Source organism: Ambystoma mexicanum, chromosome 12 (assembly GCF_040938575.1).
Source record: "Ambystoma mexicanum isolate Mex_15411 chromosome 12, UKY_AmexF1_1, whole genome shotgun sequence".
Classification (NCBI taxonomy): Eukaryota; Metazoa; Chordata; class Amphibia; order Caudata; family Ambystomatidae; genus Ambystoma; species Ambystoma mexicanum.
The window spans coordinates 170,258,695-170,286,297 of record NC_090936.1 but is presented as its reverse complement, the minus strand read 5'-3'; the positions used below and the strand labels follow the sequence as shown (position 1 = coordinate 170,286,297).

The 27,603-nt window shown below is 47.2% G+C and overlaps 1 protein-coding gene across 2 annotated transcripts in view; it reads right to left on the bottom strand.

Annotated features, from left to right (window-relative positions):
• LGR5 (leucine rich repeat containing G protein-coupled receptor 5) overlaps positions 1–27,603 on the bottom strand; it is a 2,032,903-nt gene that overhangs the window by 280,010 nt on the left and 1,725,290 nt on the right. For both annotated transcript variants that reach the window (XM_069628249.1, XM_069628250.1), the window contains 2 exons: positions 15,642–15,707; positions 15,148–15,219 (listed from right to left, as the gene is read on the bottom strand). In XM_069628249.1, coding sequence (XP_069484350.1) covers positions 15,148–15,219; positions 15,642–15,707 — 138 coding nt within the window. The remainder of the gene's footprint in view (positions 1–15,147; positions 15,220–15,641; positions 15,708–27,603) is intronic.

Genomic DNA, 27,603 nt, shown 5'->3' with positions numbered 1-27,603 from the left:
TAGCAGCCGTCTCCCCACTTTTAAAAGAACAAAAAAAAGAAAAAAACCTTTGTTGTACCTTCCCTACATCGTGAAATTATAAGAGGCTGTAGTAACATCACAACTTCAAACTGATGTTGAAGAAGCTAGTTAGCTCAATGACATTAAGGCTGGTTTTAGTACAGACTACTACATTGATTCAGTCTTGCTGGCTGTGCTAGATGATCTAAGATTTTGGACGGATGCTGGAGGAACGGGTGTGCTCATACTATTGGATCGATCTGCAAACTTTGATACAGTTGATTATAACCTTATTTGTATTGCATCTATGAGCTCAGACTACAGAGAAAGGTTTGGGAATGGATCCACACTTTTTTGATCAATCAAAAAGAAACAATGCAACCGCCCCCCTTTTTCTCAGGCGTGAGAGATCACTTGTGGGGTCCCTCAGCGATACCCCTCAGTTCATTGCCAATTAATCTATATATAATTCCTCTGGCTGAGCTAGTGTGTAGTTTTAACAAGACTCATATGTACGCTGATGGCGGTTCCATGTCATTTTACCGACAGGAATTACTTCGATGTAATTCCTTTGGAAAAAAGCATCACCATTTTTTATTTTTTATTTGTGTCCCTCCCCCAAGTACCCCCCTTGCCCTATACTAGTACCCCTATCCCAATCCCCTCCCCACCCCTTTCAACACCTTACCCTCTATATAATTTGATTTGATTTTTCAAAGGAATTACTTCTAAGTAAATTGCTTCACAGTAATTCCTGGCGGTAAAACAACAGGATATGCTGATGCCACCCAGCTAATATTGGGTTTTAGTAACTCCAATGTTAATCTGAGCAATAAATGTAGTGCTACATTGAACAAGTGAAGATCTGGATGACTACCAACTATCTCCAATTAAATGAGCAAAAAACAGAAGAACAAGTTACTTCTTACCTTGTAACATTCTTTCGATGGGATGTTCCTCCGACGTATTCCTTATCTTGATAGATTACATCCCAGCTTGCTGGCCTCTGAATTTTTTTCAGTAGAGGGCGCTGCGCTTCTACGTCCCTCAAACTGGTGTCCCTCAACAGCCTCCGTCTCGGCGCCGACGTCATCATGCGTTTAAATAGACTTGCGCAGCGACCGTTGGTCAGTTCCGTTTTGAAGCTTGAAATTAGCTGTGCATGAATTGGTTATTTACCTTGAAGGAGCGTAAGCTGCAACTACAAGGGAAGTTTTACTGCGGGGATGGATGGGAGGGGCAATAAGGAATACGTTGGAGGAACATCCCATCGAAAGAACGTTACAAGGTAAGAAGTAAATTGTTCTTCGAAGGGATTGTGTCCTCCGACGTATTCCTTATCTTGATAGACTCCCATAGCAGTGGTGTGAAAGAGGAGGTGGGAGTAAAATTGGAATATTTCCCTTTAAGAATGAACAGAATGTAACGCAGCTTTGCCAAATCTAGTCTCCTGGCTAGAGGAGGAATCCAGACTGTAGAATTTTATAAAGGTATGTGCGGACGACCATGTGGCAGCCGCACATATGTCCCGAATCGGTACCCCTCTTTGGAGAGCCGAAGAGGCTGCGATACCCCTGGTTGAATGAGCCCTAAGATGTTGAGGGGGCTCTTTCCCTGCCAATTTGTAGCATTCTAGAATGGCTAAAATAATCCATCTTGAAATGTTCTGTTTTGTGATTGGCAATTCTAATTTGTGTCCTGCAAAACTTATAAACAGTTGGTCTGCTTGCATTATCCTAGCAAGTCTGCTGATATAAAAACTCAAGGCACGCCTTGGATCCAGCCTATGTAGCCTCTCTTCCTCTTTCCCTGGATGGGGAGGAGGATAGAATGAAGGTAAGGTTATTTTCTGAGTGATGTGGAATTCAGAGACCACCTTTGGAAGGAAATTAGGCTTCACTTGTAATACAACTTTGTCCTTGCGAAAAATTGTATGAGGAGGTTTGCAAGATAGAGCTTGTAATTCACTCACTCTTCTGGCCGATGTTAGAGCCACTAGGAAGACTGTTTTAAGAGTGACAAATCTTAATGAACAAGAAGAACAAGTTACTTCTTACCTTGTAACGTTCTTTCGACGGGATGTTCCTCCGACGTATTCCTCATCTTAGATATCTCCTTCCAGCTCTGCTGGCCTCGGAAAAATTTTTCTCTAGAGGGCGCTGCGTGTCGACGTCCTCCGAGTCGATGTCCCTCGACAGCCGCCGTATCGACGTCGACGTCATCCTGCCTATAAAGGCCACGCGCAGCGTCCGTTGCTCAGTTCCATTTTGTAGCCCACAATAATACTTTCTGGACTAACTAATCACCCTGAAGGAGCGTAAGCTGCAACAACAAGGGAAGTAGAACTGCGGGGATGGATGGGAGGGTCGATGAGGAATACGTCGGAGGAACATCCCGTCGAAAGAACGTTACAAGGTAAGAAGTAACTTGTTCTTCGGAGGGATTGTGTCCTCCGACGTATTCCTCATCTTAGATAGGCTCCCATAGCAGTATTCTATTATCGGAGGAGGGAGTACTGACTTCACGCTGTCTTCTATTGATGAATAGAATGCAGTACAGCCCTTCCAAACCTAGTATCTTGACTGGAGGAGGAATCCAAATTGTAAAAACGTGTAAAGGTATGGACAGACGACCATGTAGCGGCCGCACATATGTCTTTAACCGGCACGCATCTTTTGAGGGCCGATGAAGCTGCAATACCTCTGGTCGAATGAGCCCTAAGGTTTTGAGGGGGCTCTTTCCCTGCCAGTTTATAACATTCCAGAATGGCTAGAATGATCCATCTGGAAATGGTCTGCTTAGTCATTGGTAACCCCAGCTTGTGACCTGCGTAACCTACAAACAGCTGGTCTGCCTGTCTTATCCTGGCTAGTCTACTGATGTAAAAACTTAAAGCCCTCCTAGGGTCTAGTCTGTGTAACCTCTCTTCCTCTTTCCCCGGGTGAGGAGGAGGATAGAAAGATGTAGGGTAATCTTCTGAGTGATATGGAATTCAGAAACCACCTTTGGGAGGAAATTAGGCTTCACTTGCAGGACAACTTTGTCTTTGTGAAATATTGTGTGAGGGGGTTTACAAGAAAGAGCTTGTAATTCGCTCACCCTTCTAGCAGATGTAAGTGCTATTAATAAAACAGTTTTAAGGGTAAGGAATCTTAACGAACAAGAATGGAGAGGTTCGAAAGGTGTACCCATCAGGAAAGTTAGTACTAAGTTTAAATCCCATAGGGGAATTTGGAATGGTCTTGGGGGATAAACATTGGTTAACCCCTTTAGAAACTGTATTACCAAGGGTAATTTGAAATAGGATGGTTCTTCCGCAGTACGCTTAAAGATGGATAGCGCTGCAAGATAGCCCTTAATGGTGCCAACTTGAAGGCCTGAATTTGCCAAATGTAGTAGGAAGGACAAAACCATTGGTGTACCACATGAAAAAGGGTCGATATTCTGTTCTCTACACCAGCTGCAAAATCTGTTCCAACGGCAGCGGTATAAAGACTTTGTTGCTGGCCTCCTTGCCGAAAACACCTCCATAACATCATCAGGGAGGTCCCAATCCTTGTACCTCAGCCTTTCAGAAGCCAAGCGTGAAGGTTGAGGGTTTTGATGTCTGGATGGAGAACCTGACCTCCCTTCTGTGAGAGTAGGTTCTCTCTGAGAGGAAGTCGAATTGGAGGGCAGATGGACAAGTCTAGAAGGTCCGGGTACCACGTTCTCCTGGCCCAATCCGGGGCAATTAGGATCATGGTTCTCCGGAATCTTCTCAACCTCCTGATCATTTGAGGAATGACAGGGACCGGTGGGAACGCGTACAGAAGCGGAAACTCCCAGTCCACTATGAACACGTCTCCCAGAGCTCCTCTCGGGGGAAATTCCCTTGAGCAGAACAGGTCGCATTTCCTGTTTAGGCTGGTGGCAAACAGATCTACCTGAAGGGTTCCCCAAAGGGCGAAGATCTCTTGAAGGACTTCCTGAGCTAGCTCCCACTCGTGGGAGACTGTGTTCTGCCTGCTCAGAGCGTCCGCTGTCAAGTTCTTCTCTCCGGCTAGGTGAACTGCCGATAGAGAGATTCCTTCTTGGATTGCCCAAAACCAGAGCTGCATCGCCTCTCTGCACAGGGGTAGTGATCCTACGCCTCCTCTTTTGTTGAGGTAATGCATGGCCACCGTGTTGTCCATCATTATCAGGACGTTCTTCCCTTGTACAGCTGGCAGGAACGCCTTCAGCGCAAGTCTGATGGCTCTCAGCTCTAACAGGTTGATATGTAGTCTGGACTCCGATGGAGACCAACGACCGCTGATGGTCAAGTCGTTGGCGTGGGCTCCCCACCCCGTGAGTGAGGCATCCGTGACTACTGTTCTCTCCGGCCAGGGTTACCAAAACTGTTCTCCTTTCAGAATGTTCTCCTGACAGGCCCACCACTGAAGGTCTCCAGCCACCCTGCCGGGAACCTGAAGAAGATCTGTCATTCTCCCTGAGAATTGTGACCACTGAGTCCTCAGTGCCCACTGGAGGGATCTCATTCTCAGGCGAGCCTCTGGCACTAGGAAAATGCAGGATGCCATGAGGCCTAGCAACCTCAAAAAGTCGAAGGCTGGGAGACGTTGGGCATGTTGGAACTTGGTAACATCTGTAGAATATCTTGAGCCCTCACCTCTGGTGGCGAGGCTTTTCCCAGGGAAGTGTCCAGGATCGCTCCTATGAACTGGAGTCTCTGCGATGGTATCATTTGTGACTTCTTTAAATTGAGGGAGAAGCCCAGTCTGTGAAGGAAGTGGCACACGTGATTTAGCTGGATCTGAGCTTGTTCCGGAGAGCCAGCCCTGATCAACCAATCGTCCAGGTAGGGGTAGACGTGAATCCCTTCCCTCCTTAGACTTGCAGCCACTACCAACATTAACTTGGTGAAGACCCTCGGGCGGAGGTCAGCCCAAATGGCAGCACTCGAAATTGATAGTGAGAGTTGCCAATTGCGAACCTCAGGTATTTCCTGTGTTTGAGATGGATAGGCACATGGAAATAAGCGTCCTGAAGGTCCAGAGATACCAACCAGTCCTGGAACTGAAGGGCCTGGAGGATCTGAGAAAGAGTGACCATCTTGAATTTGTCTTTTCTGAGGAATTTGTTCAATTCTCGCAAGTCCAAGATGGGTCTCAGTCCTCCGTCTTTCTTTGGAATGAGAAAGTAAGGGGAGTAACAGCCCTTGTTCCTCTCCACTACAGGTACCGGTTCTATGGCACCTTTCTCTAGCAGGTCCCAAATTTCCTGCAAGAGGAGCGGATCTGGAGCTTTCTGAGAGCTGATCCCCGGTGGATGACTCTGAGGTATACGTAGGAAAGGCAGGCAGTAACCTTGGGCAACTGTTTCCAATGCCCAAGCATCTGACGTGATAGCCTGCCATACCGCCAGATGTTGAGTCAACCTGCCTCCTACAGGTGTCCTGTGAGGGAAGTCCTCAGAGTGGTTTTGGGGCGGCTGATGCAGATGCCGATGGTAAAGAGGTACCTGCTGTTGCTGCGGCTTTTGAATATCTACCCCGTCCACCTCGGGTAGTTCTTCTTTGTCCCCTTTGAGCCGGTCGTCCTCTACCTCTTCCGAATGCGGAGTAGAAGCGAAAGGACTTGCCCATCGCAGAGGTTCCTGTGGGACGAAAAGGAGTCTGACGGATTGCAGCTCCTAGGGATTTTGCTGCTGCTTTGGAAGTTTGCAGTTTCTCTAAACTGTCATCCGCCTTTTTCCCGAACAAAGAAGAGCCATCGTATGGCATGTTCAAGAGCCTGGCTTGCACATCTGGGGCAAAACCAGACTTTCTCAACCAAGCGAATCTCCTGGTTGATGTACTTGCCGCCATTGCTCTGCTGATACTGTCAGCCGAATCAATGCCCGTCTGGAGGGATTCACACATAGCGTCTTTACCGTCCTGTATAATATTCAGGAACGCATCTTTTTCTTCTCCCTCCGGGATGCAGTCAGCCGCTGTAGAAGCACACTCCCAAAGTGTATGGCTGAACCTAGCAAGGGTGCAAGTAGCATTAACAGATTTTAACGCCATGCTACATGCTGAAAAGACTTTCTTTGCCATAGCATCATATTTTTTATCGTCCCTGTCCTGTGGGACGGTAGGGTAAGCCGTCTTGACATCGGTAGAGGATGCTGCCTGTACAACCAGACTTTCTGGTGATGGGTGTTTAGACAAAAACTCTGGGTCTGTAGAAGATACCCTGTACTTTGTAGACAGTTTTTTATTTACTGCTGGTACTACATCTGGGGTTTCCCAGTTTGTCATGATCTTTCTCTGAATAGCTTTATGAAAAAGCACCACAGGATCCTCCTGTGGGCCTTTGTCAAGAATATCCGTGAGGTCATCTTGTTGGAAAGATTGTGAAGGTGCAGACCACCCCATGAACTCTGTGATCCTGGCCATTAAGGCTCTATAGGGGGTTTCAGCATGCTCCCCCGGGTCTGGCTTAGCAAACTCCACCTCAGGGGAAGTGTCTAACCCACTTGCCTCATGTAAGGAATCATGAAGATCCTTTAACCTGCGCTCTTCAGAGGAAAATTCCTCTCTAATTGGGGTTACAGGTCCCTGCAACTCAAATGTGTCTTCCTGTTCAGACAATTCACCCTCTTCCAAAATGGAGGACATAGTTCTCAATTGTTCTGAACTCATAAAGGGAGTAAATCCCATGTCCAAGGCAGAGGGTGCCGAACTTGTCATTATCGGCCTCGAAAACGTCAATGTCGTCGATGCCGAAGGCTTCGAGGAAGGTGTCGAAAACAAAGGCGGAGGCCTCAAAGACCTCGACAGAATTGGAATTCTACTCGACAATCTCGACGCCATCGACGTCGAGGACCTGGGGATAGTCACTGGGTGTGTCGTAACCGTGACTTTTCTTGGCGTCGACGCCGGTGTCGAAGCTGGCGTCGAGTCGACAGACCCGTGTGTCGAAGGTCCCTTCGACAACGGCGTCGAAGACATCGACCTCGACGGAACCCTTGTCGACGGCGTCGACGGAACCTTCGAGGAAGGTTTGGAGGTCATAGTCCTACTCGAGGGTTCGAGACGCGCTTGAGAGGTTTCCTTCGCCGGGTACTGCGACTCGCGGCGTTTTTGACCTTTGGTTCTTTCGACCAGAGCATCGCTCTCGGCAGTCTTCGAGGGGGTCGAGGCCGCTTTCTCGAAGACGCTCATCATATTTTTGCGGAATTCCTCCCATTCAGCCCGGGAACTATGTTTCGTGGGGCAAGGGATTCTTTTTGGCGAAAGAGGAAGAGCAAGACGGAGAAGGGGATCTTCGACGTCTCCTCTTCGAGTGCTTCGATCTCGAGGAGTGATGAGACCCACTCCGAGACCTGGAGCGCGAATGGTGACGAGGAGACGAATGTCTCGACTTCGTCGACGAAGAAGAAGCTTTAAAAGTCTTACCTTTCTCCAGCTTCCCCCTACGCTCCTTCAGGGCCTTAGCTGTCATGGAAATACAGTCCTCTCATTCCGAACAATGGTGTTCAGCTCCCAAACACCATAGACAAACTCTGAGATTCAGTCAACAACATCTTTTTCCCACAATCTTGACATTTCTTGAAGCCGGATCGAGGAGTTGTCGGTTCCGACGAGGAAGCCATCGAGTACGGATCGAATGACTCGAGGTAAATAGGATTAATCTGACTAAGAACTGAGCAACGGTATTCTGAGGCACTGAGTAAGCGCGGAAAAACGGAACTGAGCAACGGACGCTGCACGCAGCCTTTATAGGCAGGATGACGTCGACGTCGATACGGCGGCTGTCGAGGGACATCGACTCGGAGGACGTCGACGCGCAGCGCCCTCTAAAGAAAAAAAATTCTGAGGCCAGCAGAGCTGGAAGGAGATATCTAAGATGAGGAATACGTCGGAGGACACAATCCCTTCGAATGGAGTGATTCAAAATGAGTATCCATCAGAAAATTTAAGACTAGATTTAAGCCCCACAAGGGAACTTGGAATGGGTTTGGGGGATAGACATTAGTTAACCCTTTCAGAAATTGGATTACTAGGGGTAATTTGAAATATGATGGCTCCTCCGCAGTGCGCTTAAAGATCGACAGCGCTGCGAGGTAGCCCTTGATTGTACCAACTTGAAGACCTGAATTCGCCAAATAGAGTAGAAAGAATAGCACCATTGGTGTACCAAATGAAAAGGGTTCGATATTCTTTGCTCTACACCAGCTGCAGAATTTGTTCCAACGGCAGCGGTATAAAGTCTTTGTTGCTGGCCTTCTAGCTGAAAGCAACACCTCCATGATGTCATCCGGGCGGTCCCAATTCTTGTATCTCAACCTTTCAGAAACCAAGCGTGAAGCTTGAGGGTTCTGATGTCTGGATGGAGAACCTGACCTCCCTTCTGCGAGAGAAGATCCTCTCTTTGCGGAAGACAAATCGGAGGGCAGATGGACATGTCCAGAAGGTCCGGGTACCACGTTCTCCTGGCCCAATCCGGGGCAATTAGGATCATAGTCTTCCGGAATCTTCTCAACCTCCTGATCATCTGAGGAATGACAGGGACTGGGGGAAACGCGTATAGAAGTGAAAACTCCCAGTCTACTGCGAACGCGTCCCCTAGAGCTCTTCTCGGGGGAAATTCCCTTGAACAAAACTGATCGCATTTCCTGTTGATACTGGTGGCGAACAGGTCTACTTGAGGGGTTCCCCAAAGGGCGAAGATCTCTTGAAGGACTTCCCGAGCTAGTTCCCACTCGTGGGAGACTGTGCTCTGCCTGCTCAGAGCGGCCGTTGTCAAGTTCTTCTCTCCGGCTAAGTGAACTGCCGATAGAGAGATTCCTTCTTGAATTGCCCAAAACCAGAGCTGCATCGCCTCTCTGCACAGTGGGAGTGATCCTATGCCTGCTCTTTTGTTGAGGTAGTGCATGGCCACTGTGGTGTCCGTCATTATTAGGACATTTTTCCCCTGTACAGATGGCAGAAAAGCCTTCAGCGCTAGTCTGATTGCTCTCAGCTCCAACAGGTTGATATGTAGTCTGGACTCCGATGGAGACCAACGACCACTGATGGTCAAGTCGTTAGCATGGGCTCCCCACCCCGTGAGTCAGGCATCCGTGACTACTGTTATCTCCAGCCATGGTTGCCAAAACAGTTCTCCTTTCAAAATGTTCTCCCGACAGGCCCACCACTGAAGGTCTCGAGCCACTCTGTTCGGAACTTGAAGGAGATCTGATATTCTTCCTGAGAATTGCGACCATTGGTTTCTTAGTGCCCACTGGAGGGATCTCATTCTCAGTCGAGCCTCTGGCACTAGGAAGATGTAGGATGCCATGAGGCCTAGCAACCTCAAAATGTCGAAGGCTGGAAGACGTTGGGCATTTTGAAACTTGGTGACCATCTGCAGAATATCTTGAGCCCTCACCTCTGGTGGCGAGGCTTTCCCCAGGGAAGTGTCCAGGACCGCTCCAATGAACTGGAGTCTCAGTGATGGTATCATCTGTGACTTCTTTAAGTTGAGGGAGAAGCCCAGTTTGTGAAGGAAGTGGCAGATATAATCTAGCTGGATCTGAGCTTGTTCCGAAGATACTGCTCTGATCAACCAATCGTCCAGGTAGGGGTAGACGTGGATCCCTTCCCTGCTTAGACTTGCAGCCACTACCGACATTAGCTTGGTGAAGACCCTCGGGCGGAGGTCAGCCCAAATGGCAGAACTCGAAATTGATAGTGAGAGTTGCCAATTGCGAACCTCAGGTAATTCCTGTGTTTGAGATGGATTGGCACATGGAAATAAGCATCCTGAAGGTCTAGAGATACCAACCAGTCATGAAGCTGGGGGGCCTGAAGGATCTGAGAAAGAGTTACCATCTTGAACTTGTCCTTCCCGAGTAATTTGTTCAATTCTCGTAAGTCCAAGATGGGTCTCAGTCCTCCATCCTTCTTCGGCATTAGGAGGTAGGGGGAATACCAACCCTTGTTCCTCGCTGCTGCAGGTACCGGTTCTATGGCACCTTTCTCTAGCGGGTCCAGAATCTCCTGCATAAGGAGCGGATCTGGAAACTTCACAAAAGTTGTTCCCCATGGATGACCCTGAGGGGTGTGTAGAAAAGGCAGGCAGTAACCTTGGCCAACTGTCTCCAATGCCCAAGCATCTGACGTAATAACCTGCCATTCTGCCAGATGTTGAGTTAACCTGCCCCCTACTGGTGTCTTGTGAGGGGAGACCTCAGAGAGGTTTAGAAGCGGCTGACGCCGATGCCGAGGGTAAAGTGGCACCTGCTGCTGCGGTTTTTGTACCTTTAACCCGTCCATCACGGGTGAATCGTTTATGGCCCCTTTGAGCTGGCTGTCCTCTGCCTTTTCCGAATGCGGAGTAAAAGCGAAAGGACCTACCCCTCCAAGATGTTCCTGAGGGGCGATTCGGAGTGTGACGGATTGCAGCCCCAGGAGATTTTGCTGCTGCCTTGGATGTTTGTAACTTCTCCAGGCTGTCATCAGCCTTTTTACCAAATAAAGAAGTGCCGTCAAAGGGCATGTTCAAAAGTCTGGCTTGTACATCTGGAGCAAAACCAGACTTCCGCAAATCTGCGAATTGTGGTACTTGCCGCCATGGCCCTGCTAATACTGTCAGCAGAATCAATGCCTGTTTGAAGGGATTCGCACATTGCATCTTTCCCATCTTTGATGATGTTTAAAAATGCTTCCCTTTCCTCTCCTTCTGGGAGACAGTCAGCCGCAGATGAAGCACACTGCCAAAGTGTATGGCTGAATCTTGCAAGCATGCATGTGTCGTTAATAGATTTAAGCGCCATGCTACATGCCGAAAATACTTTTTTTGACATAGCATCAAACCCTTTATCATCCCTGTCCTGTGGAATAGTAGGGTATGCAGATCTACTATTTGATGAAGTTGCTGCTTGTACAACCAAACTCTCTGGAGTTGGATGTTTGCTCAAATATTCAGGATCTGTAGCAGATACCCTGTGTTTGGCAGATAGTTTCTTGTTAACTGCAGGTATAACTTCAGGAGTTTCCCAATTAGCAGAGATCTTTCTTTGCAGAGTAGTATGAAAAGGGACAACAGGATCTTCCTGTGGACCTTTAACTAAAATGTCAGTAAGGTCATCCTGCTGAAAAGAAGGTGTAGGTGTAGACCACCCCATGAATTCTATTATTCTAGCCATCAGAACCCTATGAGGGGTCTCAGCATGCTCCCCAGGATCTGGTTTAGCAAACTCTACTTCTGGAGAAGTATCTAAACCACTTGCCTCATGTAAAGAGTCTTGAAGATCTTTTAACCTCTTGTCTTCAGAGATAAATTCCTCTGGTATGGGTGTTGTGGTCCTTTGTAAACCAAAAGGTCTCTCATGGTCAGAATCCTCCCCTTCCTCATATATAGAGGACAAAGCTCTAAAGTAATCAGACCTAGGATATGGTTTAAAACCCATTTCTAGGGCAGAAGGGGCCAAATTGACTGTCACCGGTTGAGAAAATGTCAAAGTTGTCGACGTGGAAGTCAAAGGCTTTGACAAACCCGAAAAGGGCGTCGAAAAAGTTTGGAGAGACCTCGAAGTACTCGAGAGGATTGGAATCCTACTCTGAGTCGTCGAAGTTGTCGACGGCATCCTCGAGGTCATGGTCGAAGTCCTCGACACTGCTACTGTCTGAGATGTAGTGACAGTTGTAGGTCCGTCTTTTATCGGAGTCGACAGTGGCGTCGAAGACGGTGTCGATGCAACCGATTTATGCGTCGACGGACCCTTAGACAAAGGCGTCAATGACGCAGATTTATGAGTCGAAGAAACCTTCGACGACGGCGTCGATGACGCGGATTTACTGCCTTTACTTGAGGGTTCATGACGCTCTCGGGTAGTTTCTTTTGCCGGGTTCAACGACTCGCAGCGTTTTGATTTTTCGTGGTCTTTCACCCAGGCCGTCTCTGAGGTGGTCGAGGCCGCTTTCTCGAAGACGCTAAGCATTTTCATACAGAATTCCTCCCACTTAGCTGGAGAGCTGTGTTTTGTGGGGCAGGTGACCCTTTCCTGGGAGACAGAAAAAGACGAAGAAGAGGGAGATCTACGATGCCTCTTCTTAGAGTGTTTCGATCTCGAAGACTAATGGGAACCGCTTCGAGACCTTGAACGGGAATGTTTCCTATGACGGCGAGGAGACTAATGTCTTGGCTCTGCCGAAGAAACTTTCGAAGGAGTAGAGTCTTACCTCTTTGTAGCTTCCCCTTACACTCCTTCAAGGCTTTCGCCGTCATGGACATACAGTCCTCGCACTCTGAACAGTGATGCTCCGGTCCCAGGAACCACAAACAGATCCTGTGAGGATCTGTCAACGATATTTTCTTCCCACAATCACAACACTTTTTGAAGCCGGAGCATGGGGTCCACGGTTCGGATGAGGAAGCCATCGAATTAAGATATCTTCGAAGAATAAGTTGAATCCTCTTGAAGAAAGAACTGAGCAACATGATTCTGAGGCCCACAAAGCGCAGAAAAACAGAACTGAACCACTCCATTCTTGTTCATTAAGATTTCCCACTCTTTTATTCAGTCTTCCTAGTGGCTCTAACATCTGCCAGAAGAGTGAGTGAATTACAAGCTCTATCTTGCAAACCTCCTCATACAATTTTTCACAAGGACAAAGTTGTATTACAAGTGAAGCCTAATTTCCTCCCAAAGGTGGTCTCTGAATTCCACATCACTCAGAAAATAACCTTACCTTCATTCTATTCTCCTTCCCATCCAGGAAAAGAGGAAGAGAGGCTACATAGGCTGGATCCAAGGCGTGCCTTGAGTTTTTATATCAGCAGACTTGCTAGGATAAGGCAAGCAGACCAACTGTTTATAGGTTATGCAGGACACAAATTAGAAATGCCAATCACAAAACAGACCATTTCAAGATGGATTATTTTAGCCATTCTAGAATGCTACAAATTGGCAGGGAAAGAGCCCCCTCAACATCTTAGGGCTCATTCAACCAGGGGTATCACAACCTCTTCGGCTCTCCAAAGAGGGGTACCGATTCGGGACATATGTGCGGCTGCCACATGGTCGTCCGCACATACCTTTACACAATTCTACAGCCTGGATTCCTCCTCTAGCCAGGAGTCAAGATTTGGCAAAGCTGTGTTACATTCTGTTCATTCTTAAAGGGACATATTCCAATTTTACTCCCACCTCCTCTTTCACACCACTGCTATGGGAGTCTATCAAGATAAGGAATACGTTGGAGGACACAATCCCTTCGAAGAACAAGTTACTTCTTACCTTGTAACGTTCTTTCGATGGGATGTTCCTCCGATGTATTCCTTATCGCCCCTCCCATCCATGCCCGCAGTAAAACTTCCCTTGTAGTTGCAGTTTACGCTCCTTCAAGGTCAATAAGCAATTCATGCACAGCTAATTTCAAGCTTCAAAACGGAACTGAGCAATGGTCGCTGCACGAGTCTATTTATACGCACAATGACGTCGGCGCTGAGACAGAGGCTGTCGAGGAACACCAGCTCGAGGGACGTCGACGGGCAGCGCCCTCTACTGAAAAAATTTCCGAGACCAGCATGCTGGGATGTAATCTATCAAGATAAGGAATACGTCGGAGGACACAATCCCTTCGAAATACATATTTGCAAACCCAATACGATCAATAAATCAGTACAATAACCTCCAAGAAATTGGGACATCTGGCCAACTGCATTGGGACTTTGTCCCAAGTCATGAGATTTGGAAGGTGACCTTGAAGTCTGCCTGGACCCTGAACTGTCGCTAGATGCACAAATTTGCAAGGTTCTAGCAGCTGCTACTTTGAATTGAAAAACTTGAAGTGCACTCTGAGCTAATTATGCCATTTATTTGTGGCGGCTTAAAAAAATATTTTGCTATATTGCAGTGCATTCAAAATTCTGCTGCAAGTCTGATCTTCCATCTTAAAATATGTGACCACATTTCCCTCTCTCTTCGCCTTCTGCATTGGCAACCAGTGGCCAAAAAGATTGAATATACAACTCTGTGCTTATGCATACGGCCTAATTTAAAACAGGTTCCGTGTTGACCGGGAATCCTTCTGCTCACTATCTTTCTGGGAGACATCCTAGATAGGCCTCTTCTAAACGTTTGATTACCACAAATTTAATCTACATAAATGGTCTGGCTGCACAGCGCTATCCAAGCTGCGGCACTCTGGAACTCCCTCGCTTTTTCAATTCGAGATATGTCTGATTACCATCAGATCTTCAGGATACATCAAAAGACCTGGCTGTTCCTTAGATAATGATTACTTTTGCGATGGACAGGTCGGAGATCTGATATGAGCACCTCAATGGAGGTGAATTGCTGCGCTTTATAAGATTTTTACCTACCCACCAAGCCCAGCGATGGAAGGTGGGTGGATTTGAGAAACATATTACCCATGGGGGGAGGCAGATCCAGCCTTAAGGAGGAGGTGGACCCAGAACCAGCCAAGAGCTAAAAGGGGAACCCATAATCATGACAAGAGGGGATGGGGTGGATAATTGGCAGGTAAGGCAAGCCCATGGGGCAAGGGAAAGCATAATCGACTTAAAGGGCGAATGAGATCTCAAATATGAACAAGACACATCACAACCCCGCCAGAATGAAAAGTGCAGACGCTATCATGCAGACGTTCCTGAAGGTGGATAGCATAGTAAACTGACTGACTGATAAAGCACTTGTCATTGTGCCCTTCATCAGGCTTCCCATGTAATGCTGCACTTGGTCAGTTATGCAAGCGAGGGTTGATCACATGGGCAGCAGCCTGCTAATACATGAACCTCTTCCATGGAGGGACAGATTGTATTGCAAGGAAGCCGAGTGGTGTCAGTTGGCTCGGCGAAGGTGGCCACTATAATGCATCTCAGAATCTGATGCCCACAAGTAGTTGGCATCGCCTGTGGTCTCCTAATAGTAAGGTTCCGAAAATGTGTGCATCTTTTATGCCAGTACAGTAAGTATCCTGGTGAGTTAGCATAATTTGTATTATTTCATCTTAATATGTAATGTAGACAATCCCATTGTCAAAATACTGGCTCCCTCACGTTTAGGCCCACTGCTCCTTCCGGCCCGTTTTTTGCATCTTTTCGTGTATACACCTTTCTTGGAAGAAGGTACATTTACTAGCTTCTGAGGAATAACAGAATCTGTACTTACAGTGATCGCAGGACAGTCAGATGCGGGAATGCGTTGCTTTTTATCTCATAGATTTCATTGTGTCGCAAATCACTAAAAGTCAAACAAAAAGGTCATCAGTGTTCATGCAACCAGTCCTATGATATTTCAGAAACCTCCTGTCTCATGAACCATTCCTGTAAAAATGCGACTTTCTTAACAAAACAGATTTTTTCTGATGAGTTTGAATAAACAGGTGCCTTAAACAGTGTATATTACAAAGACTTTGTCTAATTTATTTAGTTGCGAAGCCATCACATGGATGACATTTAAGTGCTCAATAACTCCTTAGAAATAAATGCTCTCTAACATCCAGCTTTCATATTTTACTAACTGAACTTGACCTCTTCATGGATATTTGGTATTAGAGAACAAACAGGGACACGTGCTGTTGAACTGAAGCAATGCTTTTGTTCACAGATCCTGTGCCAAGAACATACATGTTAATGTCACTGTATATCGCATGTAGTACTTACATTTTCTGAAGTCTTCGGCATCCAGATAAGTTGGGAACATCCTGTATCCGATTGTATGAGAAGTCCCTAAACAGCAGAGAATACCCGTTAAATAGAAAGATTGACATGTTCTCATTGCTAAATTCTAAAGACACCACAGCTTAGTATGTATTTTGACCTATTATGTTACATTTCTTTTATGTGTATATGCCAAAGACTAGGCATCTCTAAAAGCTCCTGTTGCCCAGCCTGTAGATGTAGTGTGCTTCTCAACTGCCACAGAGCACGGGAAACCCTTTCATCTGCTCATGCCTCTCTTTGCACTCGAGCCCATGTAGGGAAGCTGATGTGGGTGGATGGAGGCAGCAGTGGGAAATACCGATAGGCCTCTTGCGGCTGCTACACAGAACACAAAAGGTCTTTTTTCTACTGTACCTTCAGAAGTGAGCATACGTTTACCACCCACGCATAACCCGTTTTCTAATTTTAGTATTGTATATATGATTCACAAAACCCTTGTACTTATTCTATAAGATCCAACTCATATTTAATCAAAATGTATATTCCTAATAGCCCCGTTTTCTGACATGATTAAATGCTTCCAGGTTTCAATTTGATCTTTGTTCTTACATAGGCAACATTTCCTATCACTTTTAAGGATTCCCCTACGTGGTCCCACCACCTCCAATGTGTACAACATATTTTCATCTAAAGCCTAGGAAGATCTCTGTAAAATCTTTGTACGGAAACTTTTTAAGATAGCTCAGTAAAGTATTACATTTTCTGACGATATTGCAGTATTCCACAATTTATTTATATCTTTGCACATGGTCATTCTGTTTAACGCAATCCAAGGACCTAAGAGCGCATGTTACCTTGCCTGAAGCACTGCTCAATACATCTACCCCCTTCAAGGGTACAGGTTAGACCCCTGTCTGGGCATTCCCATCTGTTCAACTGTGCCTGCCACATCTGCCCTGGGAGCCCCCTGCCGTTGTGGTGCTGCCTTTCTACAATGGCTCGGCCTCCCCAACATGGCCGCGAAGCTTCATCGCCGTGTGTGAGCCTCCTTGTTCCAGAAGTTCACCCGATTAGCTGGTGGCATGGCCAAATCACAACCTGGCCAGAAAGCCGGCAGGCAACGCCGACCCCATGAAAAGGCAACCTTCAAGGGTACAGGTTAGGTCCCTGTCTGAGCATTCCCATCTGTTAAACTGGGCCTGCGATATCTGCCGTGGGAGCCCCTTGCGGTGCTGCTTTTCTACAATGGCTCAGCCCGGCCTCTCCAACATGGCCACTGAGCTTCATCACCCTGTGTGAGCCTCCTTGTTCCAGAAGTATGGCCATTTGGGTCGTGGCACGGCTAAATCACAACCTGGCCCGGGAGCTGCCGGGCAACACTGGCCCCCTGAAATGGCCACCTTAAAGTGTACAGTTTAGGTCCTCCCATCTGTTCAACTGGGCCTGCAACATCTGCAATGGGAGCCGCCTGCCCTCGTGGTGCTGCCTTTCTACAATGGCTCAGCCTCTACAACATGGCTGCCTAGCTTCATTACCATGTGCAAGCTTCCTTGTTGTTCCAGAAGTGCGTACGATTGGCTAGTTGCACAGCCAAATCACAACTTGGCCAGGGAGTCGGCAGTCAACGCCGGCCTCCTCAAAGGGCCACCTTCAGGGGGACAGGTTAGATCCAGGGCCGGTGCAAGGATTTTTGCCACCCTAGGCGAACTGTCAGATTGCCTGCCCCCCCACCGCACTCCAACCAACCACCCCCATTTTGTTACTGATTGCTGCAACCCATTACCTCCACCTAACACATTGCTCACGTCTTCTGCTGTGGTTGGATCACGTTGTACTTTCTTCACTATCACTTCTACTCACAGTGTTAGGTTTCAGAAGTCAAATTAAAGCCTTCTTGTTTCATAAATACAGGTTTGTTAAACAAGTCAATGATACTATAGCAACAACAAATGTAATACTGACGCATGTGGATCTAATCCTTTCTGTAAATTATATACAGACAATAGGATATCTATTTTGGTAATACATACCAGACACCTGTAAGCACATAAGCAGCACTACCTGGTACAAAATAGTAAACCAGTTCCAATATGTACTTAGTATGATATGTATAAATTCAACAAGAGTTTGCAATATTTCTCTTATTATTAGTTTTCAAACACCTAAAAAAGTGAAAAACAGTGTGTGAGTGTCCAAAATGATCCAAAAACCCAAGAAACACTGAAGCAGAAGTGGCGGGCCAGCTGTTGACAAACCATGAAACATGTGCCTGGGTCACCAAAGCCATCATGTATGATACACGATGGCTTTGGTGAACCAGGCATATAAAATACACATATCCAGATCTGCATGTTATTTCTTACCAGATGTGTGTTAAAACAAGTGAAAATGTACATACAAAATTTACTTTCCGAGCTTTCATTTTTGCAAATGTGGACACAAGGTTCTTGATATCAATGTGTTGAGCAATGGAATGCTCTAATGACAAGGTTGCTAGCCCAACAAGTCTTTCTTGCCTCATCGAAGATGGAATGTAACTTTGGATCAACTTTAGCTTTGAAAACTTTATTTCGCCACTTGCCACTGAAACAGGTAGGGTTAAAAGAATTTGGAGAGTGATACATGTGTTGGGGATAGTCTGTGCAAAATTATTATTGTATACAAATTTCGGTACATCTTGTGGTGATGAACAATTTGGAACTCTTCTTGCAATGACTTGCAATTCATTGCACAAATCTGATGCATCAATGTCCTTCGAGTCCCCATTTTGTAAAGCTTTATCTAGCTTCAAGCAGTGGTAAAGGATTTGATGTGCCACCTTAGTATTCAAACTGTGTATGTTATAGAGGAAACCACACAGAAATAATTTGATGCATTTGAGTAAATCTCTCTACTACAGATTGAAGGGCTCTTTCAATGATCGCAAAGAAAAAGTTCACTTTGAAATTTTCCTTGGGGATTTCAATAGGCTCATCATCTGCTTCATATGTGAACTGATTCTTCTTCCTTCGGACACAGACAAAATGATCAGGTTTAAAGCATGCAAGAATTTCCAACTCTTCTGCAAGTTTACGTGCATCGACAAGTGCTTTCTCAAACCCTTCATCATTCCTGCACCAACTAAGAAACTTCTTGGTTTCTTCCAGTTGTTTTATGGTATCTCGGACATCAAATGTTTTGCCTGAAGTTGTTTGCTTGTCACATTTCTCAAAGAGAATGTTATGCCACACAACAAGGGAAACTACAAACCTGAAGCTAGAAATCCACCAACAGACAGTGTATCATCACACTTTTTTCCATGTCTCAGAATCAGGAGTGGATGTAGCCACATGTCCCAAGTCTGTCATGAGGCGGCTAATCAATGGTTTTACATTTACAAGACCTTTTACATAACTCAGAATGTACCAACTTGATTTTCAGCCCTATCTTCTCCAATTGATATTCTATCACCTTTCATATCCCCCTATCTAAGTCTGGAAGGAAATAGTTCAAGAAGGACCTCCTGGTATCCCACTGAGGCCTTCTCCATTGCTGACACCTATGCCAACGTTCTTCCAGGCAGACTGTCACTGACATCCTCTTTGTCCACCCTTTGCCGGCCCTTTGTACTCTCCACTTGGGCTCTGAACTCTCCCCTTTCTCTTCCTCTCCCACTAATGGTGGCACCCATTGGGAGGCATTCTTGACATCCTTCCTGTCCTCTATGGTCATTATTGTCTACTTAAATGGCACTGTCATGGCCCAGGGCTCTCAGCCCAGTCTCCTCCTTCTTGAAAGGCATCTCCCGTCTCTCAGCAACTTCCTCCCTTTTCCCGCCACTCCTCCTTCTGTCTTCCCTCTGCCAACCCCTACAGGTGTACCACATACCTGTACCCCTCCTCGGAGGGCCTTCAAAAGTGGCAACTTGCTACACTTAGCTACCTTCAACTCTAGCTCTGCCGTCAAACACTCCACTGACATCTGCCACCTCTTTGAGGATCTTGACCTTGATGTCCTCACACAGAGACATTTTTCACTACCAGCTCGGTCACATGTTTTGACACTATCCTCCCTGAGGGTTACAAGATCCACTCCAAACTCAGGCCTAACCGGTCCGTGGTCCAAGTGGCCCTTAGCTTCCCAGAGTTGGTCCCCACTACCATCAGACCCACTCAGGCCTACTCCTCTTTTGAATGTCTTGCCTCCAGGCTCAATATCTCCCCTGGCCTTTCTCTAAATCTGTCCATCATCTATAGGCCCCCTGGCCAGGTCTCCTTCCTCTATGAATGGGCTGACCTCACCTCTTCTCTCCTGACCCCCTTCTCCAACCTTTTCCTCCTTGGAGACTTTAATATTCACCTCGACTCTTTTAATGTAGCCTCTGGACACTTCTGCAACCTCGGTGACTCTCTTTCACTCTCCATTCTTCCCTCTGGATCTACGCACTCTGCCGGTCACTCCTTGGATGCTCCCATCTCCTGATACCTCCCCATCTCCAACCTTCTCATTATTCCTCTCTCCTGGTCTGATCATTCTCTCCTTTCATCTCACCTGGACCTCCTCGGGCCACCGGCAAAACCTCCACGCGCACTGCCAGCCTCCTCCTCCTTCATTCGACTGATGAAGTGAATGTCAGTTGCTGCTTTTGCTGCCACCTTCACTCCCCTCCTACTCCTGCCTCTAACTCTCACCCTGACACAGCCCTCACTAACCTTCATCTCTCCATTTCCAACAATCTGGACATCCTTGCTCCTGTCATGAGGATCCACATGAAGCCGACCTCTAAGTGCAACTCCTGGTATGACTTTGTCCTGGTCGCTCTTAAAAGTGTAAAGCGGCTGAGCGGAAGTGGCAGGCTTCGAGCACATCCTCTGACAAAATGGCCTGTTGCCTGCTCCAAAGGCAATACAGACTCCATCTGCTCTAAGAAAAGAACCTTTTTCCAAACCTGCATCTCCATGGCCTCTAACAATTTGGTGGAACTATTCAAAAGCTGCAAGGAACTCACCAACCCTACTGCAGTCTCCACTTCTCCCCTGCCCTCCCTGTCCCTCTGCACTTCTCTGGCCTATCACTTCTTGTCCACAACTCAGGACATCCTCTCCTCTCTGTTTCCTCTACTCCACTCCCCTCTCCCTAACCTTTTCTCAGGCATTCCTTGCCCCACTTGTTACGCTCACCTGACTCCCACGGAGGTGCTGGCCTGGTTCGCGCTGCTGTGACCTCTTCTAAGGTGATGCGCAGGGTTCGGAAGACGGACTGGACCGGGCCCCCAAATCTGGCTTGTCTGGCTCGCATAAGTATCCTTCTGTAGGCGAAAATAGGGGATTAACTGTCTGCGGGGTAATGCAATCGGCCTCCCACTTTCCCCTCTCACCCTCCTTGAAACCCTTCTGTAATTTCTCGTAGCGTCTCACCTTAGGGTCTGGAAGGACAAGCTCTCCATCCTGCTTCTGATGCAGGGGCGCGTTGGAATCCAGTTACTTCACTGGATTTTTTCGGATTGGTGAGAACCAAACTTGCTTGGCTTCCAGGTAAGTTTTTTGATAAGAGGTTCCCCTTGTGTCCATGCATTAATGTACTAATGCTAGTGTCTTTTTCCCCATAGGGGCCGGGGTACGGAATGCCGGGGAACAGGCACCGACCCGAGATGAGAGTGAAATCCTTGTAGAAATCAGGTAAGTCTTTAATGAGCGTTTTTTGGTAATGTCTTTTCATTCGCTCATTAACGCTGATGTCTCTTTTTCCCCTTATGCCAGGATGCGGCCGGACCCGAAATGAAGAGGGAATGAATCAACAGGTAAGTCTTAACATGGAGATTTAGCTTTCCTTATTCCCTTCTATCTCTCACCTTTTGTTCTGGTCTTTTTCTCCCTAGGCGCTGGGGCGTGACTGCGAATCCGGATGATCGCTGCTGAACATGGAGGCGCCCTGTAAAGGTGAGTGGAATGCGGCGCTGCAGCGATCGACGCAATGAGCTTTTAAATTAAAGTCTTCCTTTTCAGGATTGTCGGCGAGATGTCTCCGGGATGCGGATTTAGCAGGTAAGGACTTTTCCTTCTTCTGTTCTCTTCTTCTCTTCCTTTGCAGGTGATCCAGGATGCTGGTAGGCGTGGCAGAAGTCAGGATGCAGGAGCAGACACGGTGAGCGTCCAGCTGCTAGATGCAGAACAACGCGAAGCACGTGTGGCTGTTCGGGTGGGGTTTAAATAGCCTTGGATGAAGTTCCAGGTATGTATCCTTCCTCCAATCAGGTATGTATCCTTCCCCGACCACGCCCGGATGGTAAATTAGTCCCACAGGTAAAGTAGTTCCTTTCAGGCCTCAAGGAGGCCGGGATCCTGCAGCATGGTCTGCATCAGGTAAGTGCACCCAAGCACTCCCATAATGAACCTGGCGCCCATGGCGCCAGGACTGATATCTTTTATGAGCCTGGCGCCATAGGCGCCAGGACACTGTCCAAAGGGCCCCTATATGGGGTTGCTGGGTCCTTCCTTGGGGACTGGATGTCCGCTTTCGGGGACGCCGGGCTTGAACCGGCTCCCCGGGAGCGGGCATCATGACACCACTCTCCCCATCCCAGTCCCCTCCTTTTCTCCCATAACACCTGATGAGGTTTCTAGACAAATCCGCTCTATGAAAGTCTCATCCAAACAGGTGCTCCCCTGCTTCTCCAGGACTATCCAGGACATTGTTTACCTTGCTCCAGCGCTGGTCGATTTCTGCAATCACTACTTTGCCACTAGATCCTTCCCCTCAATTCCCAAGCACTCCTTTTTTCACCCCTCCTAAAAAAGCCTTCTGCTGACCCCGCCTGTCTGGCCAACAACCGCCCTATCTCTATTACCCCCTCCTTGAGAAAACTCTAGGGGAAGCTGACCATCTCCCAGCTTATCAACCACTCTGAATCCATCATTTGCCTTCACGACCACCCGTCTGGTTTCAGTGCTGCCACAGGCATGTAAACTGCTCTCCTGAACACTCATGAAGACTTGCTCACTAATCTCGAATCCAGCTCTTCCTCCGTTTTCATGCTTCTTGACCTTTCCTCTACCTTCAACACGGTCAATCATGCCACCCTGATAAATCAACTCTGACACCCTTGGCATTATGGACTTGGCTCTGGACTGGTTTACCTCCTTCCTCTCTGACCGACCTTCCAAAGGTTCAACTGGGTCCTTTTCTCTCTTCCATCCCACTCTCCACCTGTGGTGTCCCCCCGTGGTTCTATCCTCTCTCCCTGGCTCTTTAATATCTACTTGGCCCCTCTAGCCTATCTTATCTCCACCTTCTCTCCTAACTTCCACTGTTATGCAGTTGACACTCAGCTCTCCTTCAAACTAGCCTTCTCTTCCTATTCTTCGCTCATTCCTGAATGCCTCTCTGCTATTCAGTGATGGTACACTACCATTGAGCTCTGCCGTAATGCCTGTAAAACAGAGATCCTTCACATTGGGACCCCTGCTCCCTCTTTTCCTCCCACACTTAGCTACCTTCCATGGGCCACCTCACCGTCCTGTGAAGCAAGAAACCTTGGTGTCATCTTTAACTCCTCCCTTTCCTTCTCCCGTCGCATCACAGACCTTGCCAAGAAGGCCCACTTTTAACTGCAGCTCCTCAGAGGCATTCTCCCTTTCCTCACCTTCCCCCATAAACTCAATGGGCCTCATTCCGAGTACGGCGCTAACCAATGGCGCTATTAACGCCTTGGTTGACGCCGTACCAGGACCGGCAGCGCCTTGGTGGATGGCGGAATTACCGCCCCATTCCAAGGTTGGCGGGGCGGTAATTCCCCATTCACCAAGGCTCTTCCCCATTCCCAAATGAGCCCCCATAGGGCTCAATGGGAATGAGGAAGATGCAAATAACGGTGACCATTCATTACGGTCACCGTTATTGGCTTGGAGGCCCCTTTGCGCCCTCGACTTTAACACCTGCTCAAAGCAGGCGTTAAGGGCGAGGGCGCAAAGGGAACTCGGAGTATGGCGGTAAGGGATCACCGCCACCGGTCTCGTTACCGATGGCCGCTATCCCTTACCGCCATACTCGGAATGAGGCCCAATGTCTCCAGAGCTCTGGTTCTTTCTAGGCTGGACTACTGCAACAGCCTCTTCCTCAATCTGCCTCACTCCTCCCTCTGCCCCCTTCAACTAATCCAGAATAGGTCTGCAAGATTTATCCTTGGCCTCAAGCCCAGGGACCACATTTCTGCAGCCCTTAAGTCTCTCCACTGGCTCCCGGTTGCTGCATGGATTAAGTTCAAGACCCTATGCATCATCCCATGGGCGTAGGTCATGAAGGGGATAGAGGGGATAAATCCCCCCACAATTTTAAGTGGGGGGGATATAATGGCATTTATCCCCCCCAGAATATGTAAGTGTTGTCATGCACAGTGCAGTGCACTGTGTCTCTGCACTGTCTGCAGTTGCATCATGCAGCGTGTAAAAATACGTCTGCAGGCTGCAGCCGTCATCGTGCAAAAGTACATGTTCTGCAGGCTGTCTGCAGGCTAAAAGTACTTCTGCTCGCACAACACTTTTCCCAGAATGGCCACAGGAAATCCTGTCCATGGCTGGAAACAAATGTCTTCACCCACCCCTCTCCCTTCCCCTGCTGACCCCCCCTGGCCACAATCCGATTCAGAGTAATACAATGGAGGACTGAAGGGAGGTACCTGACCCCTCACCTGTGTGTACAGTGCATGCATACTCAAAGCCTTTTGATGAAGCAATTGCTAATGCGGCCCGAAGGTAAGTACAAAGGCAAATGTGTGTGTGCCTGTCTCTGTGAGAGAGAAAGCAATACTGTTCATGTGCAAGTGATATAATAATGGTGTATGAATGTGCGATGTGAGCAGGGTCGAACTTATCCATGAAATTGTTTTGGGCACCAATGAAAAAGTGGTCCATAGTTGCAAATTTCTATTCATTCCATTTGTGACACGGTTTGAATATTATCCAAGGAGGAGTTTTTTGAGAACGTGTGATGCAAATTGTGCAAATTCAGCAACACTGGTAAAAACTACTAGCTGCATAGTGCTGAGCCACTAGCTCATCTAGTGGCCCAAATTGGCCAAAAAAGTGGCCCATTTTAACCAACAACTGGCCCACACCAGCATTTTGTATTTTTGTTTCGCCCATGGGCCTATTGCCCTATAGGCCAGACCGGGCCTGGATGTGAGCATATGTGTGTGTTCAAGTGTGAGTTTGTGTTAAGAGTATTTGTGTGTGAGCTTGCATGGTTACGAATTCTCGAGTGAGATTTAGTCTGATTGGGGATGTTGTGTTTATGATGTGATGAAAAGAGATAGGGGTTTGTGGAGCTGGTGCATGGGCACTTTGCAAGAGGATGGTGATTGGTAAACGTGGAAAAGCATTGACCTTTTTTTTAATGTGACATGGCAATATTACGGCATTATGGGAAATGGCAGCATGACTGTTCTTAAGTGTGTTATCGACTATGTTGGCATAGCTTGCAGGAACATATTTTTAGACAATAGCCTGGCAATGTGCCTGGCATTATGGGTAAAGGCATCATGACGGTTCTTCCATGGAGATACTGGCCACTATTGCCACAGCCAACATTCACACTTTTCTATCTGGTTACATGGCAGTATTGAGGTATTATATGAAAAGGAAATTTGAGTTTTATTAGATAAGGATATTGCCCTTAATTAGCACAACTAAGATGTGGCAACAACATTATGGGCCAATCCATCATAAGTATTCTTACATGGAAGTACTAACATATGTGGGAATACTGCCGTATATGAGTCCGGCCAGAGTGAGCTTTTTTTCTTACAGTGGCATTACTGGCATTATGGGCAATACCGACATGAGTGTGTTCTTATTTTTGGAATACTGGTGCATATTGAAACAGAGATTGAAAATGTCTTTTGACACAAGCAGAATACTGGAATGTATTGTGTGCAGAAGCATCCGGAAATGCACTGAACAATACTCTTGAGTAGTGTTGGCAACCTAGCATCCAATTTTTGTATTGTGTTCATGTGATAACCCTCACAACTAATTGTATGTTTTATATGTATTTACCCAATTGTTTCAAAAAAGCTCTGCGATAAAATGAACAATTGTAATCTTTTATTTAAAAGAATAAAATCTAAGGGGGGTGGATGGTTATCCCTCCATTCTCCCATTGCTTGGTTTTGGAAGCCCTCACAATGGTTGGTTGCTCACACACATCCATGAGAAATATGTTTTCCCGTCCAATGAATACATTCATTCACCTGCAGACTCATGAGTTATCATTCTTTAACATTCTAAATGGATGCTACAGCCAAAGAGTGTGCTTGGACATGGACTTTATCCATTTTAACCAGCCCACTTTCTTAGTTGGCTAAGAGCATTTGCTCACTATCCATCTCCCCTGCTTTCCCCTGTTTTTCCATTTCCTTCTAGATCTGAAATTAATGGAACTAAATTAATCAAAATGCATATGTCTGCTTGCTTACTCCATCCTTGCTCCCGACACACATTAACTCAAGTACTGTGACTGCCTTTGAAACGGAAAGGGGGATATTTATAAAGCTTCCATTGGATTCTCCAAGACAGCCATCTTTTTGTAGTTGTATTTGTTTTTGAAAAACAAGTTTGCACTACCAGCTTGCATCTGTTTGCCACAATAAAATTGGGTGATAGTGGTGATAAAGCATGTTTTGAAAGCCCATACTGGCAAGAGCTCTGTGCAGCACCTACCAAAAGCCCTCACTGCATTTGCGCCTTAATTCAGGTGGTGGGCCATTACTGGTTGGGCCACACTGGCTAGTTATGCTTTAATATGCCACCACTTTCTGCCTCAGTTGAACAATACAAACAGAAATATGAGCTAGAACATAGAGTTGGATCAGCATAGGTACAAATATATTTTAGGACCCTTCCCAGAATGTTTATGGTGGCCCACCCAATCAGAGTTGTGGAATTCTGGGCATTATTAGCTGTTTGTTGCCCAGATTTATCCTCTCATGGACGGCTTTCGCTAATGTTGGTTCCATTCCCTCTGTGACTGTTTATTCTGTTTGTCCCCTCCGACTACATAATCCTGGCTCCTCCCAACTCCTCCTCAATCCTTGCATACAGCTCTCATTCTCTCACCTGCACCCTTCCTTCACACTCTGCCTGAACTGTTCTCTTTCCCATCACCAAGCTCTTGGGCTAAATGATCTCTGCGCTGTTACTGGCACCATTCCCCCTCAAGCCATTTCACACTGCCTCTGTTTAACCCAAATGACTCTAGACTTCTTCCTTGACAGGGGGGTGGGCAGCTCATCATACTCTTTACTGTGCCATGATCTCTGGTCCAATGCTGCTGGATTGCCCTGGTCATGCTGTCATGCGCAGACTCCTCTTGTTGCAGAATGCCAGCGCTCACGGTTGCCATGGCAACACTGCACAGGTGGAACATAGGGGCTCATTAAAACCACTTGTGTTTCTTTTTGGGCCAACACAACCACTTGGACAGTACTTTGACACCCTTGGGAAGAAGCAATGGCAACCATTATGTGGCATTAGTTCCCGGCCCATTTACACACGCGCAACACACAGGGCTATATTTTACCCGCTCCATCTGCTGGCAGGGAGCGGGCACCACCCGTCAAAACCTTCTCTAGGGAATCGCGGCTTCTACAGGCAGGGGGAGTCCCGAAACAACTTCCTGACCCTGGTTGCTATGTAATAGGATGGAGACACACATTACAGCCCGTATAGCAGAAGGGCAGCAGGCGCACAACATGGACTGTCCAGCTGCTAGCCTAATTGATCGTGTCCTCTTACCATGCAAAGTCCCCATGGTGTCCCCTGTCCTCCCCCCAGATTGTATGTGTCTCCTACGCCCCTGCATCATCCACAAGGCGTTATGGGACCTGGCAATCCGCTAAATCCAACTCTTTCTGCAGAAATACCTCCCTGCTAGCGCCCTTTGGTCGTTGGGCTCTAACTCTCTGGGATCAGACGTTTTTCCAAGCAGA